Consider the following 15,327-nt stretch of genomic DNA (forward strand, 5'->3'; position numbering starts at 1 on the left):
CCATTCCTGTCCCTACTCGCCTGAGTTTTTGTATTAGTCTCCTGCAGTTGAGGGTCTTGCAGAGTCTGTAGGCATATTGAGCATTGGAGAAGCTTGTGCACCTTTTTTGCCCTGTTGGAGGAAGGGGTAGAAGGGCCAAGGAGATCTGCAAGAGGACATAAGCTTCCAGGCTTCAGGGGTGAACAGACTTGAAGGAGATTTTACTCCCCTCATGGGATAATGGATTCTTGAGTCTATAACTCAACCCATCTGAGAAGAGATTTTTGAAATTAGGAAGGAATTGAATGAGCGCTGAAATTCAGGGGAAGTCAGTGGTTGAGTAGAGGGTAACCACCCAGGAAGCTTAAATGCAATTATGGAAACAGAAGTTAGAATCCCTAAAGATGTTCTATTGTAAAAGTGTTAAAATCCAAGATTTTAATCAGGGTAGCTGGAGTTAGGGCACAGGTAACACAGGGCCATACCTGGTGATGCTGGGAAGACTGTACTAGGGAGATATAGAGGCTCACATTTGCAAGGTGAACTCCTGATCACTGGAGCCACACCCTGAGGCCCCAAGTGAAAGGTCTTTAAGTGTTTGTAGGAAAGTTGAAAAATCAGACATTCAGAAAGCTGCCACACAAATTTTTAAAGATTTAAATGTTTTAGAAATTTCATATGGTATTGGAGGAGACAAGAGATCACCTGAACTGGCGTGGAACTCACAAATGGAAGGGAAAAAGAAGATAGAGGGGGGCAGCTTTGTCATATATTCTTGCTTGCACAATATCAAGGGCAACCGGTGCCAGCAAATGGAGAGAAATAGATTAGTGGGACAAAAACATTACATCAGAGAGAGGAAGAAAGAGATTCAGAAAACTTGAAATCATAAAAAATCACAATGCTGTGTTTTTGGAAAACCCAGCAGTGTTGGGTGATGGAAAGAGTGATGTATAAGTAACAGAATTCTGTGAGAGGAATAAAAGCAAATCAACTTGGAAAAGCAAATGTGTAGATCCTTCCACTGATGTAAGTGTTGTAATTTAGACATTCTGCCAAATGAATCTTGGTGTTTTTCATTGTGGTGTGCTTTCTCTCCATGCTTTCCTGAGACAACTGGCCCTAAAACACATGCCACTCTCCCTAACCCGATTCTGGAGCTCTTTCTTGTTGTGTCTGGACCAGTGCTACTTCCAGAAAAGGACTTTGTAACATCTGCTCTGATTGTTATTTTGAGGGCAAGAAAGAAAACAATGGAGAAGCCATTATTACTTTTTAAAATAATAGTAATATGATTACCATTTTTACTATTTCACTTATTTATTAGTGAAACACCATAAGGTACAGTTGTAGATTTACAAACTTTCGTGCTTGGGTTTCAGTTATACAATGATCAAGTACCCACCAATCCTCCACCAGTGCCCATTCTCCACCACCAATGTTCCCAGTAGCCCTCCCATCCCCCACCCCCCTACCCCACTCCGCCTTTGTGGCAGGGCATTTCCTTTTGCTCTCTCTTTCCTTTAGGGTGTTGTGGTTTGCAATATAGGTATTGAGAGGCGATCGTGTTTGGTCTATTGTCTACTTTCAGCATGCATCTCGCATCCCGAGTGAATCTTCCAAACATCCTTTATTTCGTGTTCCCTTCTCTATCTGAGCTGACTTTACCCCAGCATGTGCTGCTGGCTTCCAAGCCATGGAAGACCTCCTGGTACTTATCTCAACTATTCTTGGGTGTTCATCTCCCATTCTGTTACTTTATATTCCCCAGATGAGTGCAATCTATGTCTTTCCCTCTCTTTCTGGCTCATTTCACTTAGCATTATACTTTCCATGTAGAATCACTTGTATGTAACTTTCATGACTTCATCTTTTCTAACAGCTGCATAGTATTCCATTGTGTAGATGTACCAAAGTTTCTTTAGCTAGCCATCTGTTCTTGGACACTTGGGTTTCTTTTCCAAATTTTGGCTATTGAGAACAGTGCAGCTAGCAATGAACATCCAAGTGCAGATGTCATTTTGACTGTACTTTTTTTTTGCCTCTCTGACTATTTCACTTCTTAAATCTCCAAAGATTCCTTTTTCATTTCAAGTGAAAGTGAAGTGAAAGTGAAGTCTATGTAAGCATGAACCAGAATCTTTGATCTTACAGGCATCCTTGCTCTAACAGTTGCAACCAGAACATTGAAGTTTTCCCACTGTGGGAAGCAGGATTTCCCCACAATGGTGTGGCATTTGACTGGGATGTGATGTAGTGTGTGTGGTGAGCATGCAACCAGTCTGGAACTATGGGAATAGGGTGAAATAACTTTGAAAGTATTTTTTCCCCTTGTGGTCTGGGAACTCAGCCAGAACCCTGACTCCATTTTCTTTTTCCTTTGATTCACACACTGTGCCCTCAGGTACATATGCATAAACACCCAATTCTTCATATTATTGGTATTAGAATTCAGCCATCACATTTCTCTAGCAGCCAGAATTCCATTTAACAGTGTGTTAGAGAAGTGGGTGGGAAGACGATCCTTTGCCTTTGAAGGAGAAACTGCACACCAGAAGGAAACATAATGGATTTTAAACAGTAGCAAACACCAACACAACATCAGTATCAGGAATAAAGGGAAAGCACTGTGTGGAGTGAAGAAAAAACGAGACTTTCCTTTTTCCAGTTTAAAGAAGACTTAAATATTGCTAATTTATTGCATGTCCCTGTTACAGGAGTTTGAAAAATAAAAGTGAACAAAGCAAACACCGATACCTTTAATGATGTTTCTTTACCAAGTGCATCATTTGTGAGACATCTTTATCTTCATAATAGAAGGATAATTAACATCACTAATTATCTAATTAAGTTCATTAAGCATCCACCAACACTGCACCGTGAAGTTGACATTATGTTCTACTGTCAACAAATGCTTTTGATTTCTTAGGAAGTAATTAAAATGTAAATTAGTATGCGATTATATGCACAGGGGAAGTTTTGAATCAGATATTCATTTCAAAACTGCTTAGAGCAACATAGTTTCTGTGTTTTTTTCTTCAATAAAAAGCAGACATTTTGCTATTCATGGTATATATTAAAGTTGCCACTCTGTTGTTAGATGTTGGAATCATTGTGAGTTTGTAGTATTCTATGACAGTATATAGCTAATATATTGGCTAGTGCTTTTTATTATTATTTGATCATTTTAATTAAAATGTTTTTATATCCTCTGCATTCAAAAATACTGTTAAGTTATATTTCCTAGGAAATCTTTCCATAACTTAAATTCTTAGCGGAGTTTGTCCTTTCCAGGCATCTTTAGGCCGTTCTTTTTATGAATCCTTTGCATCGGGTTCAATCTGGGGAATGCAGTTAACGACTTACCGAGAGCAGTTAGCACTTAGGTCCAGGTGTAGTGGGGAAGAGGAGGCTGTACAAATCTCACTGACAAACCGGTTGTTCTTGATTACAAGTTTACATTTCTGCCTTTTCAGGCAGCTCCCGGATTTCTGATGAAATTTCATAACTGTAATGTCCATACAGTAAACATGTTAGATTAGGAACCCTTCTGGAAGCATCAGTGTCCCCAGACATTTATTTAGTTGAAAAGCGGCTCCTAAAATAGAAGCAACCATGCTCCAAGCTCCTGATTTTATTCTTAAAACAACCCTGATGGAACTCTGAAGTGCTCACCTTGTTCTAAAGCTTGCAGTTTACTGTGAGAGCTCAGAGCCCCTGGTAGTCATAGACCTCCACCATCTTTACACGTGAAAACGCAGGAGCCCCTGAACTTTGAGTGGATGTCACCTATTTGGTGAGAAGGAAAAGCCTCTTCTGACAACAATGAAGCTCACCAATTTCTTTTACAGATGGATTTTTCCGGGGATGGGTTTCAGTGATACCCAATTTGAGCCTTTCAGTCTAGAGTTAACACTGTTTAAGATCAATGTTAGGAGAACACAGTGGCCTAAATTAACTGATCCGTGTCCCCTTGGAAGGATTAAAGTCAGGGCTTGGGTATGAGTAGAGTTTATTGACTCACTAACTGCTCTAATCACTGAGTGAAGGCAAGTATTTGCAGAGTCCAGTAAAGAGTGGCTGATCTGCTGGATGGCAGGCATTAGTGCACTGACCAGTGGTGGACTTGAGACTGCTGAAATGCAGTGGGCAGTGGCCTTATGCTGAGGAAAGCTGTGTGCTTCACAGAAAGGCGGGTGATTTATGGATGGGCTTTGACTTCTGTCCCAGCTCCTTTAGCAAGTCATAATCTGTGGAATGTGATCCCTGACAAAGGATTCTGTTGCTAAAATCAGATGATGATAGCCACCTAATACGCACCAAACATCTGCCCGACTTGGCAGATAGAATTTCCTCTTTTGTAATTTTTCTCAATCGTTTACTCTTAAGTTGTGGTCAAGTCTCTCATGATTTACTGAGAGATGCAAAGTCCACACATGTAACGAATCACCCCTCTGTCACTTCCTCACCTGTTTGATTAGTTCTGCCTCCTAGTCATTTCCTTCTCTGTAACTGACAAAGAACAATGGCTCTACCACTGGGCTCAACAAAAACCCTGGGCCACCCCAACCCTGCTGTGCCTTTGAACATTAAGCATCACACAAAAAAATTATGCTAAAGTTTACTTTGTATTTAGCAGAAACATGGTAGCTTGAAGTCACTCCAATGGAGAACATACAAGTTATGTAAGTACCATACATCAGTGAAATATTCACAGCATGTAGTCACAATGTCTGCCCATTGAAAGGCACATGAAGTTTCAATAAAATTTTGAAAAGTCCTTATGGACAGACGCTCATCTCCTCTGCCCCCAAGATTTTACCCAATATTTGGGCTGAAAGGTTAACTTGAGTCTCTATCGACATCTTCTAATTATTTGTTGAGTTACTTCCCTTTCTTATTTTTATCTTATTACAAGGTCAGACTGATTTTGCTTATAGGCCATGTACGTTAACTTTCATTGAGGGATATTTCATAGTAACTCAAGGTCCAATTTTGCAGATCAACCCATTATATTTTTAATATATCTGAATACTTAATCATGTATAATCCAGTAACACATAACTTTATTGAACAGACAGTGTTTCCTGCTAAGAAAGATGAATAATATATAATCCCTATCTTTGTGATTTGGTTGTTTCTCTCCCTAGTTAGATTCTATAAGAAGAATCACAAAAGATTGATTTTTCTAAGGGTTGTATAGTGGGAGGGAAATATATATATAATTTGGGAAATTGCTCATTTAAAGAAATTCTGGGTCAATTTTTTTAAAAAAACGGGATTCAATTCTTTAAAGGTTAATTGTATACCCAAATATCTTTTGAGGTAAAGTACTTTTGCATTTTCGGTTTCTAAATACAAGGTATACCTACCTACATTCCAAAAATTGATGTTGTACTTGAAGAAAAGTACCCTAGTCCCATGAGAAGCTTCTGATTTTTAAAATCATGACTTGAAGATCAGGGAAACACTTCCCCCACCCCCTTTGGTTCTTTAAAATTGAATATGAAAACTTAAATGTATTCATCAATGCAAAGATGCTTTAGAGTTCACAAGACAGAGTGTCCCAAACTACATAAATGATAAAACGGCAGATGGTCGTGAAGAATCAGTCTGGGGCCCTCCTGAGGCGTTTCTGCCATTCACTACCCGCTAGGCCCCCCACTCCCAGCCCCGCCGCGAAGTGCCTGCCACGTGAGTTACAGCCGCGCTCGCGCCCTGGGACCCATCTATTATGAGAAACCATTTTGGTTAATTAAAAAAGTCTTTCAAAGTCTCAGATCAGGAAGTTCTGAAATTTTCTTCTCTTTGCTGTCGTTGGTGGGGGTTGGTGAAAATGCGGTCCTTTGGCCTGGCGACTAGGAAGGGGAGCCGGGAGTGGGGAGAGCTCACGGAGGCAGCTGGATATAGAACGGTAGACCATCCTGGGTGAACTGGGTGTAGGGCTCGGGGGCCCTCCAGTGAGAATTTCTTTACTAGTAAAACTATGGGTGTTAAAGGAGGTAATGGAAGTCCTTGAGTGATGCAGAAGGGAGATTGAACCAGCCTTTGTGAGAGAGACTTTTACCAATGATTCTCCGTCTATGGAGTCCATCCTGCTGCACAGGTCAGGGTAACAGAGCAAGCACCAGCTCTCTTTGAAGGAGAATAGACCGTAAGCAGGAAGGAACGAATGAGAACTCTTAGGTAATACGATATAATCTGAAAGAAATCCATGATATACTAGAGACTGATTTTTATGAATGAGACTGGTTTGTGATTGAAAGGTCAAAGAAGGTTTTTCCAAATAGTCATGGAGATGAGAAGAAGTAACCATCCAACATCATGATGCTGAGAGTCCCTGAGAAGGGCTCATTATAAATCAAGGCTCGGGGTGGGCATGAACTTGTATGAGTGAGAAGAGAGGGCTGTCCAGCAGCCTGGAGCTCAGAAAGGGAAGAGGAGAGTGGTCTTTGAGAAGTGGAAGAGCTGCTTTTGGAGCTGAATTTTCTACATCAGAAAACACATTTGCTGGAGTTCACAAAATAGTGTGTTCCAAGTTGCACAAATAATAAAATACTGAACATGTTACCATATTTATATCAAAAAAGTTTTTACTGGATCTGATATTCAGGAAAAACTAGTTAGACACACTTGAATGGCATTTTTAACAAAAAGTCTGGATATTTTACAAATGTTAACTACACTACACAGACTAGGAAGCCTAGAAATTCAATGTAGTGTTACTGATTAGATCTGAACTAGAAAAAAACAATATATAAAACTTTGTTGGGAGGACTAGTGAAAACTGAATATGGACTATGTATTAGCTCTTCCTCCCTCCCTCCCTCCCTCCCTCCCTCCCTCCCTCCCTCCCTTCCTTCCTTCCTTCCTTCCTTCCTTCCTTCCTTCCTTCCTTCCTTCCTTCCTTCCTGTGCTTGGTTGTTACTCCTGACAGTACTTGGGATCATGCAATGCTAAGAATCTGAACCTTGCATTGCAGAGCATGCACTCCAGCTTTTTTGAGCTGTCTCTCCAGCTTAATACATTTCTTCTGTTTTTCACTTTCTTCCAAGAAATTCTCAGGGTCCTAAGGCCACTCTTAGTAATATTCAGCCAACCCAAATGGATAGTTCAATACAAAGGTTTGAGGATGGTACTAGTTAAATCACTAGATTCACACCTAGTGATGCAGGGACCACCAGGGCCAGCTCTGGAAGTATCTAGATGATCATGAGGTTCCAGGGACCTAACAAGGGTCCCTGGTCATGTAAAGCATACTCCTCTGACACCACCTAAAATATCTCTTTGATTCATAGAAAAGTATCTTGAGTGGAATATCACTGTATTTTAATAATTTCTTTGTTTTTAGAAGTTACATTCTATTAAAACATTTAGGGATAAAATATCTGTAATCCAAAATAATCTAGAGTGCAAATATATAGACTGAAAATAAGAGAACAATTGTGGAAAACAACAGTTGCTAAACTAGAAGTATGTATAGATGTTCATTGGTATTACTTTTGCAACATTTCAATGTGTAAAATGGAGGCTCATAAAGGAACAATAAGAGAACAAGATATTTGCAAGTAAAAAATGCGTCATTGCTGAAATTACATCAGGAAAATAGCTAAGAACATAGAGAAAATTGGAAAAGATAGGAAAATGAGAGAATTAGTCTGTTCAACATATGATTGAATGTAGTCCTATAAAAAGAGGAAATTATTGAAGAAAAATCCAGAACTTCAGGACGTGAGTTTTTGAATTAAAGGGACTTACTCTCTACCTACCAAAATAAATACTAAAAAAAAAATAAAGCAGAAGAAAAGAAAAAGCCAGTTGACACATTATCATAAGATTTCAGAATTGATCACAAAGAACTCAGAGGAATATCTCCAGGGGGCAAGGAGGAGGGGATTGAATGAATCCATTTTCTGATATTATTGATCATGAGAAAAATGGTGTTCAGGTGACTTTCTTAATTCTGGAATAAAGTTTGGGGAAGGAATAAGTAAAGAATAGTTATCTGTGACTCTGTATATTATCTATACTTCTTATTTACTAAGCTCCTATTTCTTCTCTGAATATTCCACTCATGCTCCTTGATATTCTACCTGTTCCAGATCATAAAGGTCAGATGATACTGAGCAGAAAGGCACGGCTCTGGGTCTAAAAATCCTTCCTTTTAAGGGAGTGACATAGTAGTGATGTAACATGTCTACATAGAAGGCACAAGAGATGCCTGGAGAGAGAGGACCTAGGTCCAACTACTTGGGGGGAACTTGGGGGAACTTGAGGAGGAGGAAAGAGGTAGAACCTGTAGGAGGTTGCTGGTGAGCAAGAACTCCCCCCTCATAGTGACCATCTGCCATTTGGGTCAGCTGCTGGCGTATCATGTCCATTTGATAGCAACTCATTTTTTTGTTTGTGTGTACTCTCACTCACTCCCAGAGGATTCATGGTACCCGTGGATGAGCATGCATGTCATAAAACAAAGAAATATGGTAGGAAATGTAATAATAAAAGGATGTCAACCCCTGGAGGATTAGTCATAAATGTGCAGCCGGAAAAGACTTAGAATTGGGCCTCTTTACTGTCTCTGTATTTTCAGGCTGCTGTCATAGAGTGGGAAGCTGGAGAATCCTTCCATCTATATCCCAGCCGTCACGAATGCTTCTTCCAAGAAGCAAACATTCTTGAGTATCTGGTCACAGGAAGAGCAAAGCAGAGCCCCTGCCAGCATGGTGCTTACTCTGCACCGTGCTCTTTCATAGCAGAGCAGATCATGGCACATATCTGGCCCAAACCTATCTCACACGATCTATTAGCAGACTCAGCTCCATGGCCCTGGTGTACGAAGCTTTTGTGAATTCATCTCCTGCCTCAGTCTCCTAGTCTTTATTCAAATCACTTCCTCTTCCTTATTTTATCAGAATATCCCGTCTTCTCCCAGGCATAGTTTGGAGTGAAACTGGCTGTTTGCTGTGGCTACCATAATCAAGTACTCTGGACTGGGGGTTCATTCTCACAGTCTCATAATGTGCTAGAAAAGACCCTTTTCCCAAATACAGTCACATTTTATTACACTAGGAGTCAGGTGTCAATGTATAAATTTGAGGAGGGGATGCATCATTCAGTCTTTCAAGACTCAATCTATGCTGAAGAGAAGGCAGTTTTTGAGTTGCAGACCCTCAGGGTAGGTGCTCAGTATCCATCCCCTCCAGACCCCTTCCTGCAACTTCCAACTTTCTGCTGCTGCTGAGGACATTGCTGTCTTTGTGAGCCCCACCTGGAAGGATGAGGCTGACAGACACAGGGGGGACCAGGCTTAGTTCAGCTAGGTCAGCATGATGACAACCCCCATCTGTCTGATCTCACGTTCCTCTCACACAGGGGAAGGCAGAGAGGAGGAGGAGGATGGTTCCTCATGAAGGCCCATACCTGAGTCTTAAAACTTCATCCTTTGCTCCACAGGAGGGTTCGTTTGTTTGTTTTTAAAGTAGTCATTCTCCATGAACTCATGACGATTGAATTTAATAAAAACATCACAGTTCAAAACAGACAAATTAGAAACCACCGTTCATCTTCGAAATTAATATGTGAGTGAATTTAACAAGAGATGAATTGCGCTGTGGTGATCTGGTCCCTCTTCACCCACTCTGAGCACCAGTTGTTTGTCATTATTGCTGGAAATATGATTATTACTCTGGTATTGCTTGACATTTATTAAGAATCCAGGGACTGTGCCTCCATAGCAGAGAGAAGTGCAATTATCTGGGCATTTGGAGAAAAGAATATTTCCTGTCCTGAGTTGTCCAGTCTCCTAAAACTCCTTTGCTCTTCCCATCTCCACTCCTACAGGCTAATGTGGACCCCAAGTCTTTTGTCACTGGGTACACATCGTAGCTTCTTCAAAACAAGCTGCTAACATTTTATGGGCAAACATTATCCCCTGGCACATGATTTACCAACAAAAAAGGGATCGCATATAATTGTTTGTTCATTAGCCACTTCATCTAACTCAAACCAAGTTTTCTTTAAGAACTCTCACTTAAAGGCAAACATACCAATCTTAGGTTGACACAGCGTGATAGACAAACTAGGTGATATTCTATTTATTGGCCATTTCACAATCTGAATTTCACCTTTAAACATGGTTATGGGAGTGAAGGCCGAAGCACCCCACTTCTTTACCCTTGACTGTCGTGGATCTGCAATTGTCTGCTGGCTTCGTTGGATTGCAAGAATCTTGGCCACATGGAGTGTATATATTCTGGCTAGAGAGTGACCAACTGGGAGAACTTGGCCCAGCTGAGTGTTTGTTAGCTCTATTTCAGTCTCCCAAATCTTGACCATTGCCTCTGTTTTCCAGGCCCTGGTGACAGAGATGGTTAGTGCTCTTGAGTTGCCTGTTTCATTGTGGGGGCTAACTGGGAGCAGTCATAGTCACATGCAGTACTTCCTCGGCAGGGTTTGCATTTCTCAGTGGGGGTTCTGCAGAGACATGCTGGGGAAGGGAAGATTATTCATAATTCTGGTTAAATGGCACTTATGAAGAACCTATATAGACATGGTGTTCTCAGTGACTCGTCATTTGACTGCATGTCACAGTAAATCAGATCCCTCAGATTCTCAGCCTGTACCTGGGTGGAAGATGAGCATTCAGTATGACCAGTGAGACAGTGCACTCTCCTGGGGGGTGGAAATTCCTCCCACAGTCACAGTTTCACTCCTGCCTCCATGAGTGGGCCAGTCAAAGGAATTAGTTGGAAACTATCTCTTGTTTCTCTGCCATAGAAAGTTAGATGTTAGAGAATCTATATTTGACCCAGATAGTAAGAAGCATTTCTTATTTTTCCTTTACAGAATTATATTTTAAAATATTAAAAAATTATAAAAATAACTGCCTACCATAGACTTATGTTATAGAAGGTCACATTTTAAAATACATGCATAAAATGGAAAACATGTTGTCAACAATACTGTTTTGATTCTCTTAATTATTCCTAGAGAACACTATCATCTGTGGCTTGGTTAATTCTGTACTGTTCTTTCATACATCCACCAGAACATTTTCCTGAGATTAAATAACACTTCTTTGATAATTGTCTAATGAAATGGTTTACTTGTGCAAATGGAAGGGAATAAAGGTTTCCAAAAATTATTTCTATTTAAATATGAGAATGTTATTCGATGTAATGAGTTGTTTACACCCCCAAATGCACAGAACTGTGTGCAGCTGAGAGAGCAGTGCCTCCTCTCTTTTCATCTCAGTTTCATTATGGTCTCATATGGAAGGATTGTGAAATTATACTTTTGATCTTGGAATTACTTTTATAGATTTTTCATGTTCATATTTCATTTTCATATTCAATACTGGCACATAATTAGTATCATTTGGTGCTACTATAAATGAGATAGGCGAAAAACATTGCCCACTGCTATCTGGGCATGCATCTTTTGATTTTCTTGAGATAAATGATTAGTCAAAGAATTACAATGAGATGCTGAATGTTTCAGCACATCATAGGGCCAATGCAGATGAAGACATGGCATTTTCTGTTCTTGAGCTTAGTACCAGATAGGCATATGTACTGCATGGCTGGAAAGGCCCAGTCCTGGAATCATAGCACCATTTTTTAAAAATAGAATCTGAGCTACTTCTCTTAATATATTGGCGTTTGTTGTTTCTGTGATATCTGTGATTACACGACTAATGATGCTTTAAACCAACAAGTGTAATAATTGTCATCAGTGGACAATATGTATTTCCTGTGGGAAAATTGGTGTAGGAAGGTGACTAGCAGCTGCAGCTGGCAGTTGCAGGAATACCCTGGCAAAAGTGGATACCACCAAGTATGATAATCTAAAGGTGAGTCTGCTTCCAGATGGAATGTGCCCTGTTCCCCTTACTGGACTCTGATCTGTGTCCTAAAGCTAAATCCTTTCTTAAGTAGGTCCTCTAAGAATGTACCACTGGCAATTTTAACACAATCAAGTTTCCCCCTTGCATCTCGTGATGGCTTTTGGAGGCTAGTTGTTCTACTTCAGAGGTTCTCATACTCTTTACTGCACAGGCAGTTGCTAAGCAATAACCATTTAGCTCCCATAAGGGATGCAGAGTCTGCTTTGAATTTGTCCCTTATCAATGTACCAGATTCACTGCAGCTCAGGCAGATGGGCCTCTGCCCTTGAAAGATCCAGACTGACATCTTCCTGTCTCCTCTTCCTGCGTGCGATGACTGTCTGGGATCATCAGGAAAGTAATGCCTACTTAGCATTATGGAGGTATCCAGGGTGGAAAGGACCTGGGAAAAAGGCTCATGGTGGCAGAGCCCAAAGATTTATCTTATGACTCAGACATTTTCTGTGTTAATGGATTTACCCCTCATTTAATCTCAGTTTTCTCTTCTGTAAAACAGGAATGATCATGATATAGGTGTGTCATGGAACTAAATATCAGATGTGACATTACAGAGGAAAACTCCCTTGTCACTTGTAAATTGCTTTGTGGATATTAAACAATTGGCTATATTGTTGAGAGAGCAGACCATAAGCTACCACATATTTGCATTATGAATATACTTAGCTAATCTGTTCGGGAGTTCTTGGTTCATTCTTGCTTGTGCATCAAAGTCTTCACTGTCCTGCTCCAGGGCAAGCAGAGCCGTTGTTGCTTCTTACTCCAACCTGGCCGTGGCTACAGCATCAACTGTGATCCGCTTTACTGTCCAGTGTTCTTACTGCAAATCCTCGGTAATCTTCACATCGTTTTCTCCAGCCTCCGAGCAGGAGGAGCCTCGTCATCTCTCTTGCAGGGCTTCTGTGGGCTACCACTCCTTTCTTTTCTCATCCTGTAGAATATGTACTGACTGTCACCACTCTGTGTCTTTTTCAACCTTCTTCTAATGCCATGCCCCGTCAGTACATTCACATACTTGTATTGTAGTCTTCCTACTTAGCCAATGGCAATGCCAGCACTTCATTAAGATCTCCTCCATTTCATCCACAGAATCATATATGGCGTTCATTTTTGTACTCCACTGTCTGGAAAACAATAGGTGGACAATGAAGATTTCCCAAACTAAAAAGCAAGGAATAAACTTGGAAATCATAGATGTAGTGTCTGAGCAAAGTGCAGATCAGAGACATTCCTAAAATTTTTTGGCCTACTACTCCTTTTCAGAAAAACATCATTCACCTTCCCGGAAATCTACCTTCCTTAAGCAAACAATCAGATAGAACTTCCACAATCACACTGGAAGCTACTACTCTCCTTCTTGGTTCCAGTGCGGTGGTATCACCCACTTTGGAAATTCTGGTGTAAATGGTCCTGGGCTGCAGCAAATATTGACAGAGATTTAGTTAAATAGAAAAGATTTAAGATAAACTCATATAACTGCTTCTATAAATATTAATTATGAATAGAATATTTAAATGAGTTTTTATCAACTGACCTTATTCATGACCAATCTCATCCTAAAGATCCTCCTCTATGACCCTTTTTAGTTTATGGAATGTTTCAATTTAATTACAACATCTTGCCATTATAACATTTCATATGCCATTTTATAAATGACAAAACTTTAGAAACATTGTTGTTACTGTGTCTGGCATATCGAATACTCTCGGTAGCTTGCCGGGCTCTCCGAGAGGGGCGGAGGAATCGACCCGAGTTCGATTCCTCCGCCCCTCTCGGAGAGCCCGGCAAGCTACCGAGAGTATTCGATATGCCAGACACAGTAACAACAAAGTCTCCAATGGAGACGTTACTGGGCCCGCTCGAGCAAATCGACGATCAACGGGAGGGCCTTTTTAGAAACATTAAGTTATTTGCCCATCTACTATGATTTTGCAGCTTCTTCCCTTTATTACTTTGTGGTGCATGCCACTATGTGTTGCATGATACTCTGGAATCACTGGTGCTTCAGCTTTAGTGTAAAACTATTGTTTTGTGGCACTCCATCCTGGGGTTACCAACGTCTTTCATTAGGGAATGAATTTCTTTTGGTTTTGAACTTTCTTATTTTCTTCTCTCTCACTTTCTCTCAAAAACCCCAATTTCTCCTTAGAATTAATATCCTCCCTCAATCAAACTGTTTAACTGAAAAAAAATTTGTAGCTATAAATGGAAGCAACCTATAAGTATGTATGTATGTGTAAATATATTAGCATACATAAAATCTTTGTTCATCAGCATCCCATATGGTCCCCCTGAATGCTACTAGTGAGTGCAAAGCCTGGAGTAAGTCTTGAGCATTGCTTAGTGTCTCATAAAAATTAAAAACAAAACCACAGCATTAGTAAAGTGTTAACTTTCTTTCTCTTCCAGGATTTTGTGTCTTGCATTGAGAACCACAGAAGAAGAGGACAAGAACTCTATGCATCTTTATACAAAGATCATGTGCAGGTAGGAAACAAGACAGTTCCATTTTTCATATAGCAGACTGGAATTCACCTTAAACCTGAAATAAAAAAGGAAGGACCCTTGATTTTAGCTTAAATCGATAGGGTCAATAATTTGATCATCAATGATTTAGTCCTACTTAAATTACCTGCGAAGTGGATTTGTACTCAGATTATGTATTAGAAGCTCAGGATATGGGCAATAGCTAAGTAGGCAGTAGTAACTGAGGAGATACTGTGTCCATAATCTCACTCATTTATCCACTAGCGTATATGCAACTAGAGCTGGGGTTTCTCAGATTTTGTTCTAGATGCATATTTGTAAGCACAGACATGAATCTACCTCTCAGATTCCTCCATCCCTCTTGGAGAGCCCGGCAAGCTACTGAGAGTATCCCGCCTGCATGACAGAGACTGGCAAGATCCCTGTGGCATATTCCATATGCCAAAAACAGTAACAAGAAGTCTCACGATGGAGACTTTACTGGTGTCCACCTGAACAAATTGGTGCACAACAGGAGGACAGTGATACAGTGATATACACACACACACGTGTGTGTATACATATATATATATATATATATATATATATATATATATCCTTTCTTTCTTCACCCTGTAGAATATGTATTGGATATAGATATAGATCAAATGCATCCATAATATTAGATGTATTGGATATCCAGTAATATAGATGTATATGGGCTTGAGCGATATCACAGTGGGTAGGGCATTTGCCTTGCATGCAGCCAACATGGCCAACCCGAGTTCAATTCCTCTGCCCCTCTTGGAGAGCCCGGCAAGCTACCGAGAGTATCTCGCGCCCACGACAAAGCCTGGCAAGCTACCCATGACGTATTTGATATGCCAAACACAGTATAAGTCTCACAATGTTACTGGGCCCTCTTGAGCAAATAGATGAACAATGGGAGGACAATGACAGTGATATATATTTCCAATACC

At 40.4% G+C, this 15,327-nt stretch overlaps 1 protein-coding gene across 1 annotated transcript in view; it reads left to right on the forward strand.

Moving 5' to 3' along the window:
• WDFY4 (WDFY family member 4) overlaps positions 1–15,327 on the forward strand; it is a 249,490-nt gene that overhangs the window by 119,168 nt on the left and 114,995 nt on the right. The window contains exon 39 of the mRNA XM_056130445.1: positions 14,291–14,368. Within this exon, the coding sequence (XP_055986420.1) occupies positions 14,291–14,368 (78 nt within the window). The remainder of the gene's footprint in view (positions 1–14,290; positions 14,369–15,327) is intronic.

Source organism: Sorex fumeus, unplaced genomic scaffold (assembly GCF_029834395.1).
Source record: "Sorex fumeus unplaced genomic scaffold, SorFum_2.1 ptg000078l, whole genome shotgun sequence".
NCBI classification, from domain to species: Eukaryota; Metazoa; Chordata; class Mammalia; order Eulipotyphla; family Soricidae; genus Sorex; species Sorex fumeus.